The sequence below is a fragment of the Aptenodytes patagonicus genome, chromosome Z (assembly GCF_965638725.1).
Source record: "Aptenodytes patagonicus chromosome Z, bAptPat1.pri.cur, whole genome shotgun sequence".
NCBI lineage: Eukaryota > Metazoa > Chordata > Aves > Sphenisciformes > Spheniscidae > Aptenodytes > Aptenodytes patagonicus.
Window position 1 is genome coordinate 81,443,947 of NC_134982.1, and position 14,232 is coordinate 81,458,178.

At 38.0% G+C, this 14,232-nt stretch overlaps 1 protein-coding gene across 3 annotated transcripts in view; it reads left to right on the forward strand.

Moving 5' to 3' along the window:
- Positions 1-14,232, forward strand: part of ZFYVE16 (zinc finger FYVE-type containing 16) — a 31,110-nt gene that overhangs the window by 9,671 nt on the left and 7,207 nt on the right. For 2 of the 3 annotated variants that reach the window (XM_076363076.1, XM_076363077.1), the window contains exons 4-12: positions 3,950-4,046; positions 4,931-5,107; positions 5,949-6,100; positions 8,119-8,497; positions 9,015-9,137; positions 9,231-9,386; positions 10,009-10,233; positions 12,032-12,114; positions 14,090-14,194. In XM_076363076.1, coding sequence (XP_076219191.1) covers positions 3,950-4,046; positions 4,931-5,107; positions 5,949-6,100; positions 8,119-8,497; positions 9,015-9,137; positions 9,231-9,386; positions 10,009-10,233; positions 12,032-12,114; positions 14,090-14,194 — 1,497 coding nt within the window. The remainder of the gene's footprint in view (positions 1-3,949; positions 4,047-4,930; positions 5,108-5,948; positions 6,101-8,118; positions 8,498-9,014; positions 9,138-9,230; positions 9,387-10,008; positions 10,234-12,031; positions 12,115-14,089; positions 14,195-14,232) is intronic. The other variant, XM_076363079.1, reaches the window with a different exon arrangement.

Below are 14,232 nucleotides of genomic sequence, written 5' to 3' on the forward strand. Positions count from 1 at the left end.
GTTGTCTCAGGGGAAAAGAATGCTACTTTTGTGGGGTGAATGGTACTCGCCAACTGAGCAAGTAATCTGTAGAACTTTTTTCAGCCTGTGGTCTTCTGCAGTGAGTAAGTAATGTCAAAGCTTATTCTTAATCCAGAATTCCCTTGTGAGATACTGTTGGTTTACTAGTGCATAAATGGAAATACTAACAATACTAATGAACTTATTTTTCAGTGTTCCTCTGTAAGCTTTATGGATGAGGAGGCAGAGCAAAGGCTGATGTTGGTACTTACTAACTTTTTGCATCCCCAGTGTTCAGAGGCATCTAGAGAGGCTTGGTAGTTTTTTCCCAGGATGCCTCTTCTAGCACTGTGTATTCAAAGCATAGAACCCATTTACTTCAACTGCAGTTAAGTGTGAACTAAAATGTAGGTCTGAATTTGGGTGCCAAGAAAAGTAAGAACTCATTGTGACGATCTAGAAGTCATTGAACTTAATCACTTGGCAGAATATCCTGTTGAAGTTTTGTAGCAGTTTAAAACACAGTTCTTCAGAGTCGGTTTCGTTTCAGTCATAAGACTGACTGACTGACTTCAAGTTCCTGTTTACATTCACTGTGAAATTTCTTGCACTTTGTCTAGAGATGGGGATAAAAGCACCCTTCACTACACAGTCCTCTTTACAACCATCAGCTGTTAGTGTTGCTAATCTTGTGTGTTAACAGAGGGGGTTTTGGCAGAAGAACAGTGTAATTAGAGGGAGCATCACAATGCACATTCATTGGGAGAATGAGCGAAGGCAGCACGGATTATCTAAACTTTACAGATACTGGAGTGCTATGCAGTTGTAACTCTGTCATAGCTTTTCTGAATGTGCAACAGCTTAACTTTCTGCCTTGTAAGACTTTTTGTCTTTTTAATAGCAACCTTTTGGTTTTTTTAAAAAAAAAAAAACACAAAACAAAACCAAAACATTCCTTGTGGACATGTCGTGGGTTGTTGTGTTTTCAGCCACTTGGACATAAGGAGAAACTGGTAGGAATTCACAGTTGTCCTCTCTGGACTATTCTGGAAGACAATTGTGTAGTTTTCATGTGGTCCTGCAGCTTTTTTTTTTTTTCAATGAAAATGGCAATGCTTGCAAATTCTGGCTTCTGTGCTGGAGGGAAGTATGAGGTTAGTGGTCCCTGCTTTCTCTTCCATCTGCAGCACTTGTGAGGCCAAACAACTTTGCAGTTTATTTAACCATTTGTGTCTTGTTGTGGTACCCTTCCTCTTCCTAACTGAACTAGAATCAATTTCTTTGCTCAGCAGCCTCATCTCCATGTCCTTTCCCCTATTACATTACCTGTCCCTTAGTTTGTCTTCGCTCCTTGTCTCCTGTGCATTAGGATTAAGCTGCCTCCTCTGTTGTGGGTCCCAGTGGCACCAAGTGTAAGAGGAGAATACCAGTTGCAAAGGATTGTACTGCTTAGCATTTGAAGCCCTAAGGTGGATTGTAACTGATTAGCAATTAATCTTCACCAGTTACATTCTTAACATCTTTACTAAGCATGTGCATTTTCAGTTGAGGTGAATTACCTGTGACGCTAATGCAGAAGCAATTGGAATAGTTTCTTTTTCGAGCTCATATTGCACCGATCAAGTATTACTGATTTTACAGTGACTTTTCCTACTTAAAGGAGTTCACTTGTAATAACTTAATTTTTTTCTCTGTCACTACTGTTTGGTTTTTCTTCTCTTAATCCACTTTGTTTTCCTGGAGATAATTAGGAGCAGCAGAAGACTTTCAGTGTTCTTTACACTTACTTAATTCTGGTCAGTGGTAGAAGGCTTCTGTTGGACCAAGGTTTCAAAAGATACCTTCTGTAAAGGCTAATACTGACTCTAGAGTCTGCATATAGCTAAAAATGGTGTGACTCTCTGAAAACTTGCAAATCACTCTTGAAAGAATATAAGGGAAGAGTGAGAAAAGTACCAGATATTTGTGGGAACTCTTGCAGAAAACAACTTTACTAGAGACTTAATTCTTTGAATGGGATTGTGCGGGTGTAGTCGAGGCTAGAGAGACACACTTTTTTCCCCCATCTCTGCTTAAAAATAGACAGGATATATATCCTGTTGGAGTAGAAGAGCATATTCTATTCTTTCAAAGCAGTCTTCAGCAAGCTTTTAAAATACTTTGCTGAATTGAGCTAGTAATGTGAAGGCAACTATGCTTATTCTTTCTGACAGAGTTGGGGAGCCTACTTAGCCAACGTAGTTCCTGAGCCAGCATTAGTAAATAGCTTGGGAAGCAGTGAGCTCTGGCTTAGGTAGTTGTCGTGAGGTAAAACAGGCAGCTTGGAATTTCATGACGAATGGGTAACACTTGTTATGGAGAGACTTGGTGCAGCACACAGTGCTGCAAGATCAGGATAAGGAGTAGCTCTTTGCTGGTATGAGACTAGATTGTTTTAACCATTACCTGAATCCTGGTGGAGATTGCAACAGTTATCTTCAGTGATAATACTAAAGCAGTAAAGCAAATCTGACCCAATTCTGGGGTTCAGTCCTTGTTCCTATCGCTGTTGCGTAATGTAAAATAGTTATGGGATTAACAGAAGTAGGAGTGAATTTGGGAATACGTGGTGCAACCTGGAATTCTTTTCATCACTCCAGGTAAGAATTTTGATATAATATCACTTGTGTCCTCCTTGTTGCTGCTCTTTGTGTATGTATTGTGGGATTTTCTTCTGAAGGTTTCTTCATGAGAGATTAAGATACAGGCTTGAATATTAGGCCACAGAGTTTAGAATCAAACAAGTGTATTTCTTGGAAGAGTTTTCTAATTGTTGTGCAATTGTATACCAGCTGCTTCCAGCTATGATTTAAAAAAAAAAAAATCCAATTTTAGCTATTTTGTGGGCACCTGGCCTTATTTGATTAGAGCCGCTCACAGCAAGAAATTCTAGGTGCTACTCTGTTTCATAGCTGAATCTGAGGGAGTATTGGCAAGAGCTGAGTGCTTGGCTGTGTACTATGGGCATTCCTGGCCATGTGTGGAAGGTTGGTTTGTAGAGATCTAAGGATTGCTTTCGTCCAACAGAAATACCTGACAAATTTCAAAAGCTTATGATATGGATAGGTTGTGGTGCAGTTCTGGGGAACAGGATAGGAAGAACCCCTGATCAAAAGCAGACTTGGCAGACCTTGTAGTTTGGCCCAAATTGTGGAGCTTTTGAGATTCTTAATCATAGCATCATAGAATGGTTTAGGTTGGAAGGGACCTTTTAAAAATCATCTAGTCTGACCCCCTGCCATGGGCAGGGACATCTCTCACTAGATTAGGTTGCTGAAAGCCCTGTCCAACCTGACCTTGAACACTTCCAATGATGGGGCATCCACAACTTGTCTGGGCAACCTGTTCCTATGTCTCACCACCCTCATTGTAAAGAATTTCTTCCTTATACCCAATTGAAATCTACCCTCTTTCAGTTTAAAACCATTGCCCCTTGTCCTGTCACTACAGGCCCTGGTAGAAAGTCTCTCTCCATCTGTCTTATAACCCCCCTTTTATATATTGAAAGGCCACAATAAGGTCTCCCCAGAGCCTTCTCTTCTCCAAGCTGAAGAACCCCAACTCTTGGCCTTTCTTCATGGGAGGGGTGTTCCAGTCCTCTGACCTTCTCTGGACCTGCTCTAACAGGTCCATGCCTTTCTTGTGCTGGGGACCCCAGAGCTGGATGCAGTAAAAGCCTTTTTAGTAAAAGCCTTTTTAGTCTAGTACTTTCCCTTCTCCCCAAACAGAAATGTATTGTAAGATACACATGCTAAAGCTCCTTTTCTCCTTCCCTACTTCCAAAAATGTGTATGCATGCTTTATATAATGCAATCTGTTTTAGTAAAACAAGTAAATAATAATAGGAACTTAATTCAGGAAATACTGGGATTTTGTCTATCATATTTAATTCAATCTTTTTCTGGTTCAGGTGTTTTGTGGTGGCTGTTGCAAACGAAAATGCAAACTACAATACATGGAGAAGGAAGCAAGAGTCTGTACTGGCTGTTATGATGATATTAATAAAGGTAAAAATTTTTTTGAGTAGTTGCAGTAATCGTTAAAGAAGAATAGGTACAGCTAGCATCTCTTTAACCTTTGTTCTTTTTGTGGAGCTTCACTACTTTAATTGGTGTACGTTTTCCTATTTCTAAGGTGGAGGGAGGAGGAGAATAATTGTACCTCTTAGTTGGATTTCAGTTCTTATTTTAAACTTTGAGTAGCAAGCTGGTTATTTTTTATTTAAAAAAAAAAAGTAGGTTGAACTCTGTAGGACTAAATATAAAGTTATGCCGTTGGGTCATCTGTGGCACGAGTGTAGCAAAAGTGATCCTCCCTTCATAGTAGCCTTCTATGTGTTTAAAGGCCATACTGCTGCTTGTTCTCACATGTTATTTGCCCATTTTATGTAGCTTTCTGTCCTGTTATTTTTACAAGTCGCTTAACAGTACTACAGTAATTGAATCATAAGATAACCTTTTCTTAACTGAAAGCTAAGCATGGATGCTTACGGAAACATCAGGAGAAAAAATTGAGGTCCTGTTTATTAATATTTAAATAACAAGTTGAAAACATACCAGATTTTTAGTATGCCACCTGAATGGAATTTGACTTAAATGTCATACATGTATTTGCACCAAGGTACGGGCATCATGTGGTTCAATTTAGTCACTGCAACAGTAGCAAGATGTACAAGGTGGTCTATTTCTATGTTAGGAACGAGTTAGGCAAGTGTGCAGGTACAAAAATCAAGAAATCTAAATTTTCTTCTGTACAATAGCTTGAGTGTTCATTTTTCATAACTAGCTCACAAACTGTGCACTGCTCTTGCAAAAAAACCCACCCATAATACTGCACTGCAAATGAAATTTAATGAACTGTGAGATGTTAAAAACTAACTACATTTTTTTAGCACAGGCATTTGAAAGGATGATGAGTCCAACTGATCCTGTCCCCAGTTCCAGTATTTCCTCTGAGTATTCTTCTGCTGTTCCACCTTTAGAGGAAGCCCAGATATCTGGTAGTGCTAGCTCTCCTTCACCTTCTGCATTGTTACCTATATCAGTACTTAAACAACCTGGTATTGAAGGTATGCGAAATATATTATACTATCTCTAACACTTTCAGGATCTCTTTGGAAAGAGTTGTTTATCCCGTCATGGATACATACTTGGTATAGTGATATTTTTTGTGGGAAATGGAAACTCTGAACTGGGACACTGGAAAGTTACTTTTAGTTCCCAGTTTTGATGCCATGTGTGAGCTTGACCAAGTCTGTCTTAAGTCTCCACTCATAAAATGTGGATGTTACTTTTTTCATTGACTTGTCTGTTTATGTTGGGGTTTTCATTTTGGGGTTTTTTTGTGTGTGTAGATACTACTTTCATCATTTTTATATAGCTTAGGGGAGATCTGGCTTGTGTTGTGACTGCCAGTCTTGCAGTAAAAACAAAAAGTAGTTGTTTAGGGGAAAGTTGCTAGGGAGCAGTAGGGGTTCATTCTCTGTGTAATAGTGGCTAAGCAGTGTCTTTGTTCCACTTTTATTAAACATCTGACCCTCTTCAATGAAAATAAATTTTTAAACAACATGATAAGTTAACTTTTTTAGAGTGTATTTCATCTTTTAGTTGTGATACGCGCTTCATTCTTATCTTACTACAGAGGGATGATTGAGGGATGATAGCCTTCCTTATATAAGAATTAATAGATTTAACTATAGCATGGCAGCTTCCTCTGCAAGTATGAGATTTTTTTTTCCATGTATTTGCCTGACTGGAGACTGTCTGATGTCAAACTGTCTACCTGTGCTTGATTCCAGTAAATAATTTCTCTATATATTTGGGGGGAGAAGGGGCTTAATTTCTATGCCTTTCAGCTATTAGAACAGTACAAGAATATGAAGTCAGTGTTGTTTTCTTAACCTGTCCTAGGGCTGTGCCCCAAAGAACAGAGGAGAGTTTGGTTTGCAGATGGCATTTTGCCAAATGGCGAAGTGGCAGATACAACAAAACTTTCATCTGGAGCAAAGAGGTCGTCGCAGGACTTAAGTCCGGTAAACCCTGACGTGCCAGAGATGCATATGGTATGAATTGAAGTGTGTGTAGGTGCATGAATTTGCCTCTTGAAATACCTTTGCTTGCTATTGATGGGGCCCCTTACATACCATAATATGACTTTTGCCTCACAGCTTTTGGAATCTGAGCCAGTATTTGATTTTTTTTTTGGGGGGGGGTGGCTGCGAAGTCCTTCAATTGAAATATGCTGTAGACCACACTTCAAAGGAAACCATGTTTGCTTTGGGCTGTATGTGAACTTTAAAAATGGTGTGGCAGAAGAATTTCCAAAACAAGTTTGTTTTTCTTCTACACAGCCTTTGATTAACTACTTTTATGAAGGTAACCCCAGCCATAGTTCTGAAACATGTCATTAACAACATGCTTATAGTAGAAAGTTCGTAGGTGTTTTGTCCAGTGGCTTGCTATAGTTTGCCTGTTGGATTAGACTAACCAGAAGTTGCTTAATGCCCTAGAATACTACATTATAGGGTGCAGCAAAATCTACATACTGCTTCTAATGTGAACTAATATTGAACTGAGAGGGGTATTGGCTTTTTTATAATAGATCATGTTCATGGTGTTGAACTAGCTGCACTTGACAAGAAAAGTTCAAAGAAGTGGTATAAGTTTGCTGTGGAAAGATTTGGAGAGATTCCTCAGCTGTAGCCTTTTTAAAATAAAACATAGCTCTGAAGCGCTGTCCCAAGTGGTAACATAAATTCTATGATTCTAACAGTGTTCAAGAGTTTTTAAAACAAATTAGTAAAGCTAATGACCAGACCAGGTTATTATTTGTATATGGAGGATCTCAACAGTTACCAGGTGTATAGCATGTAAATCAGCCTTAATTCATGAAGAAAGGATAATAGTAAATGTGACTTCATTTGAAAGGACTCCAGTAAGTTGCGGTAATCAAAAGGTATAGCCTGTCTTCCATTTTGGGGAAAGAGTAGGATATTTTCACTTGGAAAAGATAAGCAATGTCTAAAAGCAGTGTGGACAAAGTGAGTGGGAAACAATTAGTTGATGGTTCTTGTATGCAGCTTCAGAAGCTCAAACAAAACAACTATACTGCAGCTCTAAAGCAAAGGATGTACTTTACTGGGTAACACATAATCCTGAACGTGCTGCCACAGGATGCTATGAAGGTCAAAAGTATAAAGTGATATGAAACATCAGCAAGCAAATTTGTGGGGAAGAAGTCGATTAGAGGCCAATTTAGTCATCTTTTTGTCTGTGTGTTTGTGGGGTGTTATTTTGAGGGTTGGTGTCTTTTTTCTTTTTTTTTTTTTTTTTTGCCCCTGACATGTGTATTCTCTAAACAGAGGATATGCTGAAGCTGATGGCATACCAGGAGAACTATTACAGGGCAAGCGTAGAGGTGTTAGGTTTTTTTCTTGTTGCAATGCAGTGTCTTCCCTATTGAGAGAGGATGCAAGTCTAACATACTTGAAAGACGATAGCATACCTCTTGATTTTTTTTTTTTTTAAATGACAGCTCATATCCTAATGTGCCTATGCTCATAGCTTGTCATATCTATTTCACTGGGGCAGCAGCATAGGTTTGACTCCAAACCAGAACTGAATCAGACTGTAAAATGCTAGACTCGGCTATTAGTACATAGTGTAGAAATAGAAATACACTTGCAGTACTGAACTGCTGATCCAAATGATGTCAAATTACAATGATGACAATGTTCAGTAGCTGAGTGGGGAATCAGTAATAATAAATGGATTCCTGGAGGGGTACTTGGTTTATTGTTGATTGACTGTTGTGTGCTAAAACAACTAATTTGCAGTGCTCTGATAAGAATTTTGTGTTACCAAACAAATAAATGAATGATGCGTCTTCACCTAATGTAAATCCTAGAGATGGGAAAAAAAAGGAAGATCCAGGAGAGATTTGGTGGCTTTCTTCTTGCTGAAAATGCATTTCCTCTAAACATTTGTGATAGATTTTTCTTTTTGTTTCTAGAATGCTAATGATGAATGTTCAGCTTGTTGTGGGACAAGAGCGTAGATACTTGTTTTTCCTTCTTCATAGGCTGCAAACCCAGAGGAAGATGGCGCATTAACTGATGTAAATCCAAAACCTGAAGAAGAGATTGATATTATTGCAAGAATGGAGGAATTATGTCCTTCTGTTTCTTCAGATGATGCACAGCAGGCTGTTCCAGGCCAGAGGGAGGTCGTACATAGTTATAAATCTGTAACTCCAGAAACTAAAGAGTGTTCTCCTACTGCAGAAGCTGAGAAGGCTAGTTCCAGTTCAGTTGATCAGACTACAAGTGATATTCCTGTTAGTCCTTCACATTACAGAGCACTATGTGGTGTTGAAAACTGTGTTCGTAAAGAGATCAGCCTTGTTCCTGATGGTGATAAACTGCCACCACTTTTGCTTGCAGTGGTTGAAAAAGGAAAAGGTAAAATTTGAGAAAATTGTTAATATTTAACCACCTGATGCAAGATTTCTAAATATGAACTTGTGTGTATATAATTTGTATTTTAATACAATTCTAATCTCTCATTTATTTGCTGCACATTGGATTGTTGGGTAATTGAACATGCATTATTAGCAAGATCAATGTTATGAAAAGAATATTTCACCACTTAAATGCATTATAGTAGTGACTGTGCTCATTGATGGTAACTAACAGTACCAGTGTATGGATGAGGAGACAGCATACACAATTAGTCAGTAATTACCAAATGAATGATAGCCCTAGTTTGCAGCTTTGTTACAAGTTACTGCCTTATTTTTTTATGTTCCTTCCTTAGGGTAAGCTATTCATTGGTTGTTCTGTAGCTATTCTAAGTTTGAGAGTAATTAACACCGTCAAGATAGGAGGATGGGACAGTCTTTCATATGTTATGATTTGTAATTCTTGTTTTAGGTAGTTGGCTGACATGTTGAAATAAATCGGGTCTTAATTTATTTAGATCCTCTAGTGGAAGAACATCCATCTCACCAACAGGTCACCTTGCTTCTTGTGGAAGGAGGTCCTAATCCATTAACTTTTATCCTAAATGCAAACTTGCTGGTGAATGTCAAGCTAATAACTTGTAAGTAGTACACATTTTCTTTTCCATTAAATCCAACTTTCTTTTTCTGACTGTAAAATAGCATTACTGTGGTATCTATCTTTTTAATTAAAGATGCTTCAGAAAAGTGCTGGTATTTCTCAACAAACGGACTACATGGTTTGGGTCAGGCAGAAATTGTCATTCTGTTGCAGTGTTTGCCCGATGAAGAGATTTTTCCTAGTGAAATATTCAAATTATTTATTGACATCTATAAGGATGCAATGAAAGGTATGTAATTTTAATGTCTAACTTCTTATTTTATAATATCTTCTTGCTGATTTTTAAAGCTGGAAGTTGATACATAATTTTTCTTGAAGTATTTGTAAACATCTAATGATTCTGTTGAAAAACCTTGCGGTCTTAGCCTTGGGTTCTAAAGAAACAACAGGAAGAAAAGAATTTAAGTTTCTTTGCTTCATATACTCCTGTAAACTTCCTGTTTGCAGGTTTTTTGTTATTTAGTCATACTGTGTTGGAGATTCTGGGTATAAGTCCTTGAGGCTATGGTTTAGGACATCTGGAACTTCATTTGTAGAAGTACAATACTCTTATGTATGTAAATATTTGAGGTCTGCTAATCGAAGTTCATCAACTGGTGTGTGCTGGAACATTGTACACTTTAGGGTTTTCGGCATTTGTTTGGAAAAACCTAGTTTCATGTTCAAGTTCATTTAGTTAGTAAATATAGGGCGCTTAGTCTATGGGTTTAGATGTCTGTCAGACTTCCAGGAAGATGAGATATACCATACGGTTTGCAAGTCTGTAGGAGACCACTGGTTAGAATAGTTTTCTTGACACTAACATATTGCTTCTCCAGATGTGCAAAGACTCTCTGTCCCTCTCTCTACAGGAAGGTTAATAAGAAACATGGAAAACATTACTTTTACTGAAAACTTTCTCGGTAACAAAGAGCATGGAGGATTCCTGTTTGTTTCACCAATTTTTCAGAAACTTGATGATCAAATTCTACCAGATAACCCTTTTCTTTGTGGCATTCTCATCCATAAGCTGGAAATACCCTGGGCAAAAGTTTTTCCGATCCGTTTAATGTTGAGGTTGGGAGCAGAATATGGGGGTAAGTTTTAACACTTTAAATAGCTGTATAAATGTAAAATTCCTTTTGGAAAAGACAAGTTTTTTAGACAAGCAAACTATTTAAAATTATCTTTGCAGTATTTTATATTACACTTGTGTAAGACTGACATTTCATACATGGCCAGCCACCTATTGAGACACTTGGGAATTTACATTGTCATGCTAGACTCCCTTTATTTTTTTTTTCTATTCTTAGCTGATGAGAAAGCTAAGAAACCAAAACTGACAGTAGTAAAGTATCAAAATGTCTGACTTCTGTTGTCATAGGAGAAAGGTTTGAAGGGAAGTTCACAAGCCCAATTTACAACTCTGACAAATAGGTTTTCTGAATTAAATTACTGAAATTGAGTATATTGGCAAAATATTGCTGCTTCATAAAATGAATAAAGGTATTCATTACTTAAAAGGGTAACTTACTAATTAATACATTTGAAATCTCCTCTAGGCCTGTAAAAATGCAGGAGGCATTTTTTCAAAGTGAGGTGGATGGAGAGCATGTAAATGTGCACCACCAGAGGTTGTGCAGTGACATAACCTCCATGTGGGAATTGCCTTCCACGGTCTGTTGCAGGCTGATGTGAGCATTTTCTGCTCTCCCAAGGAGATTTACACTGACTGCTCTAGGCTCACCAAAGGAAAGTGTTTATGCAGATTCCCATTGCCTTGAAGAACAGATAAAGCTAGCTTGAGCAAGACCTGAAAGTAGATACTGTCCTGAATGCCTTCTAGAGTTGCTTGTGTACTTGCTTGAATAACGCAGACATCTAATTTAGCAATATAGCTGCTGTTTTGTTTCCTGTTGCACTGCTGCTTATGATTTAGAGAGCAGGAGTTAAGATAAGGTGCAGCATGTAGCTGTTGCTTAAGTGGAATGTATTTCAAGAATGTATCACACAAGTTTCCTGACCTGAATGCATTTTTATTAAATAAGCCTACCATTCTAGAAGCTGCAAGTCCATAAATATGTATCACTCGTTTATGGATTTCTTGAGTCAATAGCGAATTTCTACTGGCCAGGCTTCTGTCTGCATGTTGACAAGGGTGGTAGCTTCTTTGTCATTCTTCTTTCTTTTACCAAGCTACTTGTCTGTCTTTTTTTTAACCAATTTTGTATCGTTGACCTCACAATCCTGACTTGGCTATACTACTTGTTTTGTTTTCAAATGGCTTCATATTGTGGTCTGTGGTCTCCTGCATCTCATTGCCTTCCCTAATTTCCATCTGCACGTGTTTCCCATTGCAGCCATGGGACTTCAAACCATGTTACTTTGTATGAACATCCTCACTCACTCTATTCTTGTTTATCAATACTAAGTGGTACTTCACTTTGTATTATAGCATTAACGTAGAAGCAGATGTTAACCTGTATGGTATTCTTATTCAAGCAACTACGAAGCCGTGCAACCCCTCCCGCAGCTGGTGACCCAAAGACTGAACCCAGGATGTTTCTGTCCAGATCACCTATTGCAAGAAACATAGTTGACAAAACATATGAAAGCAGCAACAAGTCTCTGCCACAAAATTACTGCTACTGGGAGAGTCACTCCATGCAATGACATTGCAGTAGGATTTAACTGTGGGTGGGGAAACCATGCAGTGGGCTGAAGGACAGTCCGTGACAGAGAATCAGACAGGGGCTCTAGTTCCTTTGGCTGGTCAGATACTGAGATTAAGGAACATAGGCTATAGCTGAAAATAAAAATAAATACTTGGATTAGCAAGTCTTACCATTGCTGATAAGTAAACATGACTTTTTTTCCTTTCTTTCCCCACCCTAGCATATCCAACTCCTGTAGTAAGTTTCAGGCACCGGAAGCCACTCTTTGGAGAGATAGGACACACAATTATGAATCTGCTTGTTGTGAGTAAATGTCTTATTCTCTTCCTTTCTTGTTGTAATTTAGATTGTGTAAAATATCCTCAAAACTCTGATTCTTGAAAGCAGAGTTATTTTTTGCAAAGGACTAACACTTTTCTTCATACCTGACTTGAAACTTTCTTACCAAAGAGCATTTATATGTGAGTTAGGGAAGCTGTATCTTTCATGGTACGTTGTTATGCATTAGTTCTGATAGTAAGACATAGCTTTAAATGAATCTGAAAAATGTTGGTATTTACACTTTAAGCTGGTAGTAATCATTGTTCAGTTGCATTTTTCTCTTCCAAGCATTGGTGTGGTGCAAGAATTCTAGTCTTAAATCTGACTTTTTTTTTTCTAATCTGAAGAAAAGACTTGACAGGCAGATGCTGTGGTCTAACTGTAACAGTAATTACTTTGTCACACAAACTTAACCTTACCATGATTAACCAGTCTGTCTTCTGTGAAGAACTTTAGGTTTTGGCAAAATCATCAGAGTAAGTCAAGTCTGGAATTTATGCCATTCCCTGAGGAATTTTTTCCTCTGTTACCCAAATAATTTGTTTTTAAACTTCAGTAAGCCTGTATTCCTGACCAGTAACCTTCTTCTAATACTTAGATAGAACTTATACTTAATGCTGTGATGAAAAGTGCTGTAAGGTTGTGGAGAGAATTGCATGTATTATTTAGGTGATCGTTAAATCCTCTCTTAAGAGTCTAGAGACATTACAGCTGAGATGAAACTGCAGTCTTTGGCCCCTCTTTCCTTCTTGCCACTGTTGATGTCCATGTCATTACATAATGAGTCAATCAGAGGAGTTGCACCATCTGGAAAACAGTGTAAGATTCCTCCACGAAGAAAAAATATATTTTAATTCCATGAGCCAGCTCCCTGCCTGATTGGTGAAGTGCCAGTACCAATGTGGAATTGTATCTTCAGACTTTGAGGAATCATAATGTTATGCTGCTGATGAAGGGGACTTCTGTGGAGTTTATTTTCAGCTGGATTAGAGTTACTCTGATTCTCCTTCATAGCTGTGTTTTGTAGTGTCAGCTTGAAGTGGGCAGTGGGAATATGTGCTCCTTGGCAGGACTATGTCTTTTGATGCAGCAGGAGTTTTAATCGTTGTAAGGTGACTGCAAAATGTTCTCTTGGTGTTACACTTTTAACTACCTGTGGTGCAAATCCTCAAGTAAAGATCATACAAAATTAGTACCACACAAGTGACTGAGGTAGTGGTAAATGATGGAGGCAAAGGGCATCTGTGGTGTATATCCTTAATACTGCTAAAACAATGCCAGTTCAATTGAAACTTGTAATGTGGTGAAATCTGTTCATAAATACCCTTCTTGCTACAGCTGTGCTGATTGAGGAGGATGCTGATTACCTGTCTCAGCTGGTGACAAGAGCCTTTTCTGACCTTTTTTCAGCTAAGCTAGTAAAAGCAAATGAGATAATTTTATACTTAATATTGTTCTTCTGGCATAAAACAGAATAGGGAAATTTTGCAGAAGTGGCTGAGATGGTGGATGGTAACTTCTATCAGAGAAAGGTATAAGAAACAGTGCAGTATTCAAGCTATAACTAAGAAGTTAGAGCTGGGGGACAGGGTGTGAGCCTGGAAACAAACTAATCTAGATGGTGGCTTCCATGCTTTGCTTTTCTTTCAGAGAGGGAGGGTGTTGAAGTATTATCTAAAACACTAAGATCCTAATGTGCATAAAGTAGCTGTAGTCTAAATAACCCACTGGTAAATAGTTAGAGCTACCTTGACAGTGCTATAAATTTGTTAATATATTCATACATCACAGTTAGGAAAAAAAGTGATCAGTAAGTCTTTAGACACCCTTAATGTCATTATTCTTTAGAAGTCTTAGGGATGTATGTCAAGTACTTTTATCTAGGTAGTATTTGTTATAAAAGGTAAGAAAATTATACTTAATTGTCTGCTAACATAAAAACTCTGTCTGTCAATAGGACCTTAGAAATTATCAGTATACTTTGCATACCATAGACAACTTGTTTGTTCATGTGGAAATGGGTAGAAGCTGTATTAAAATACCCCTAAGGAAGTATAATGAGGTGAGTAAAACCATCTTGATTAGCTTTCTAATCCAAAC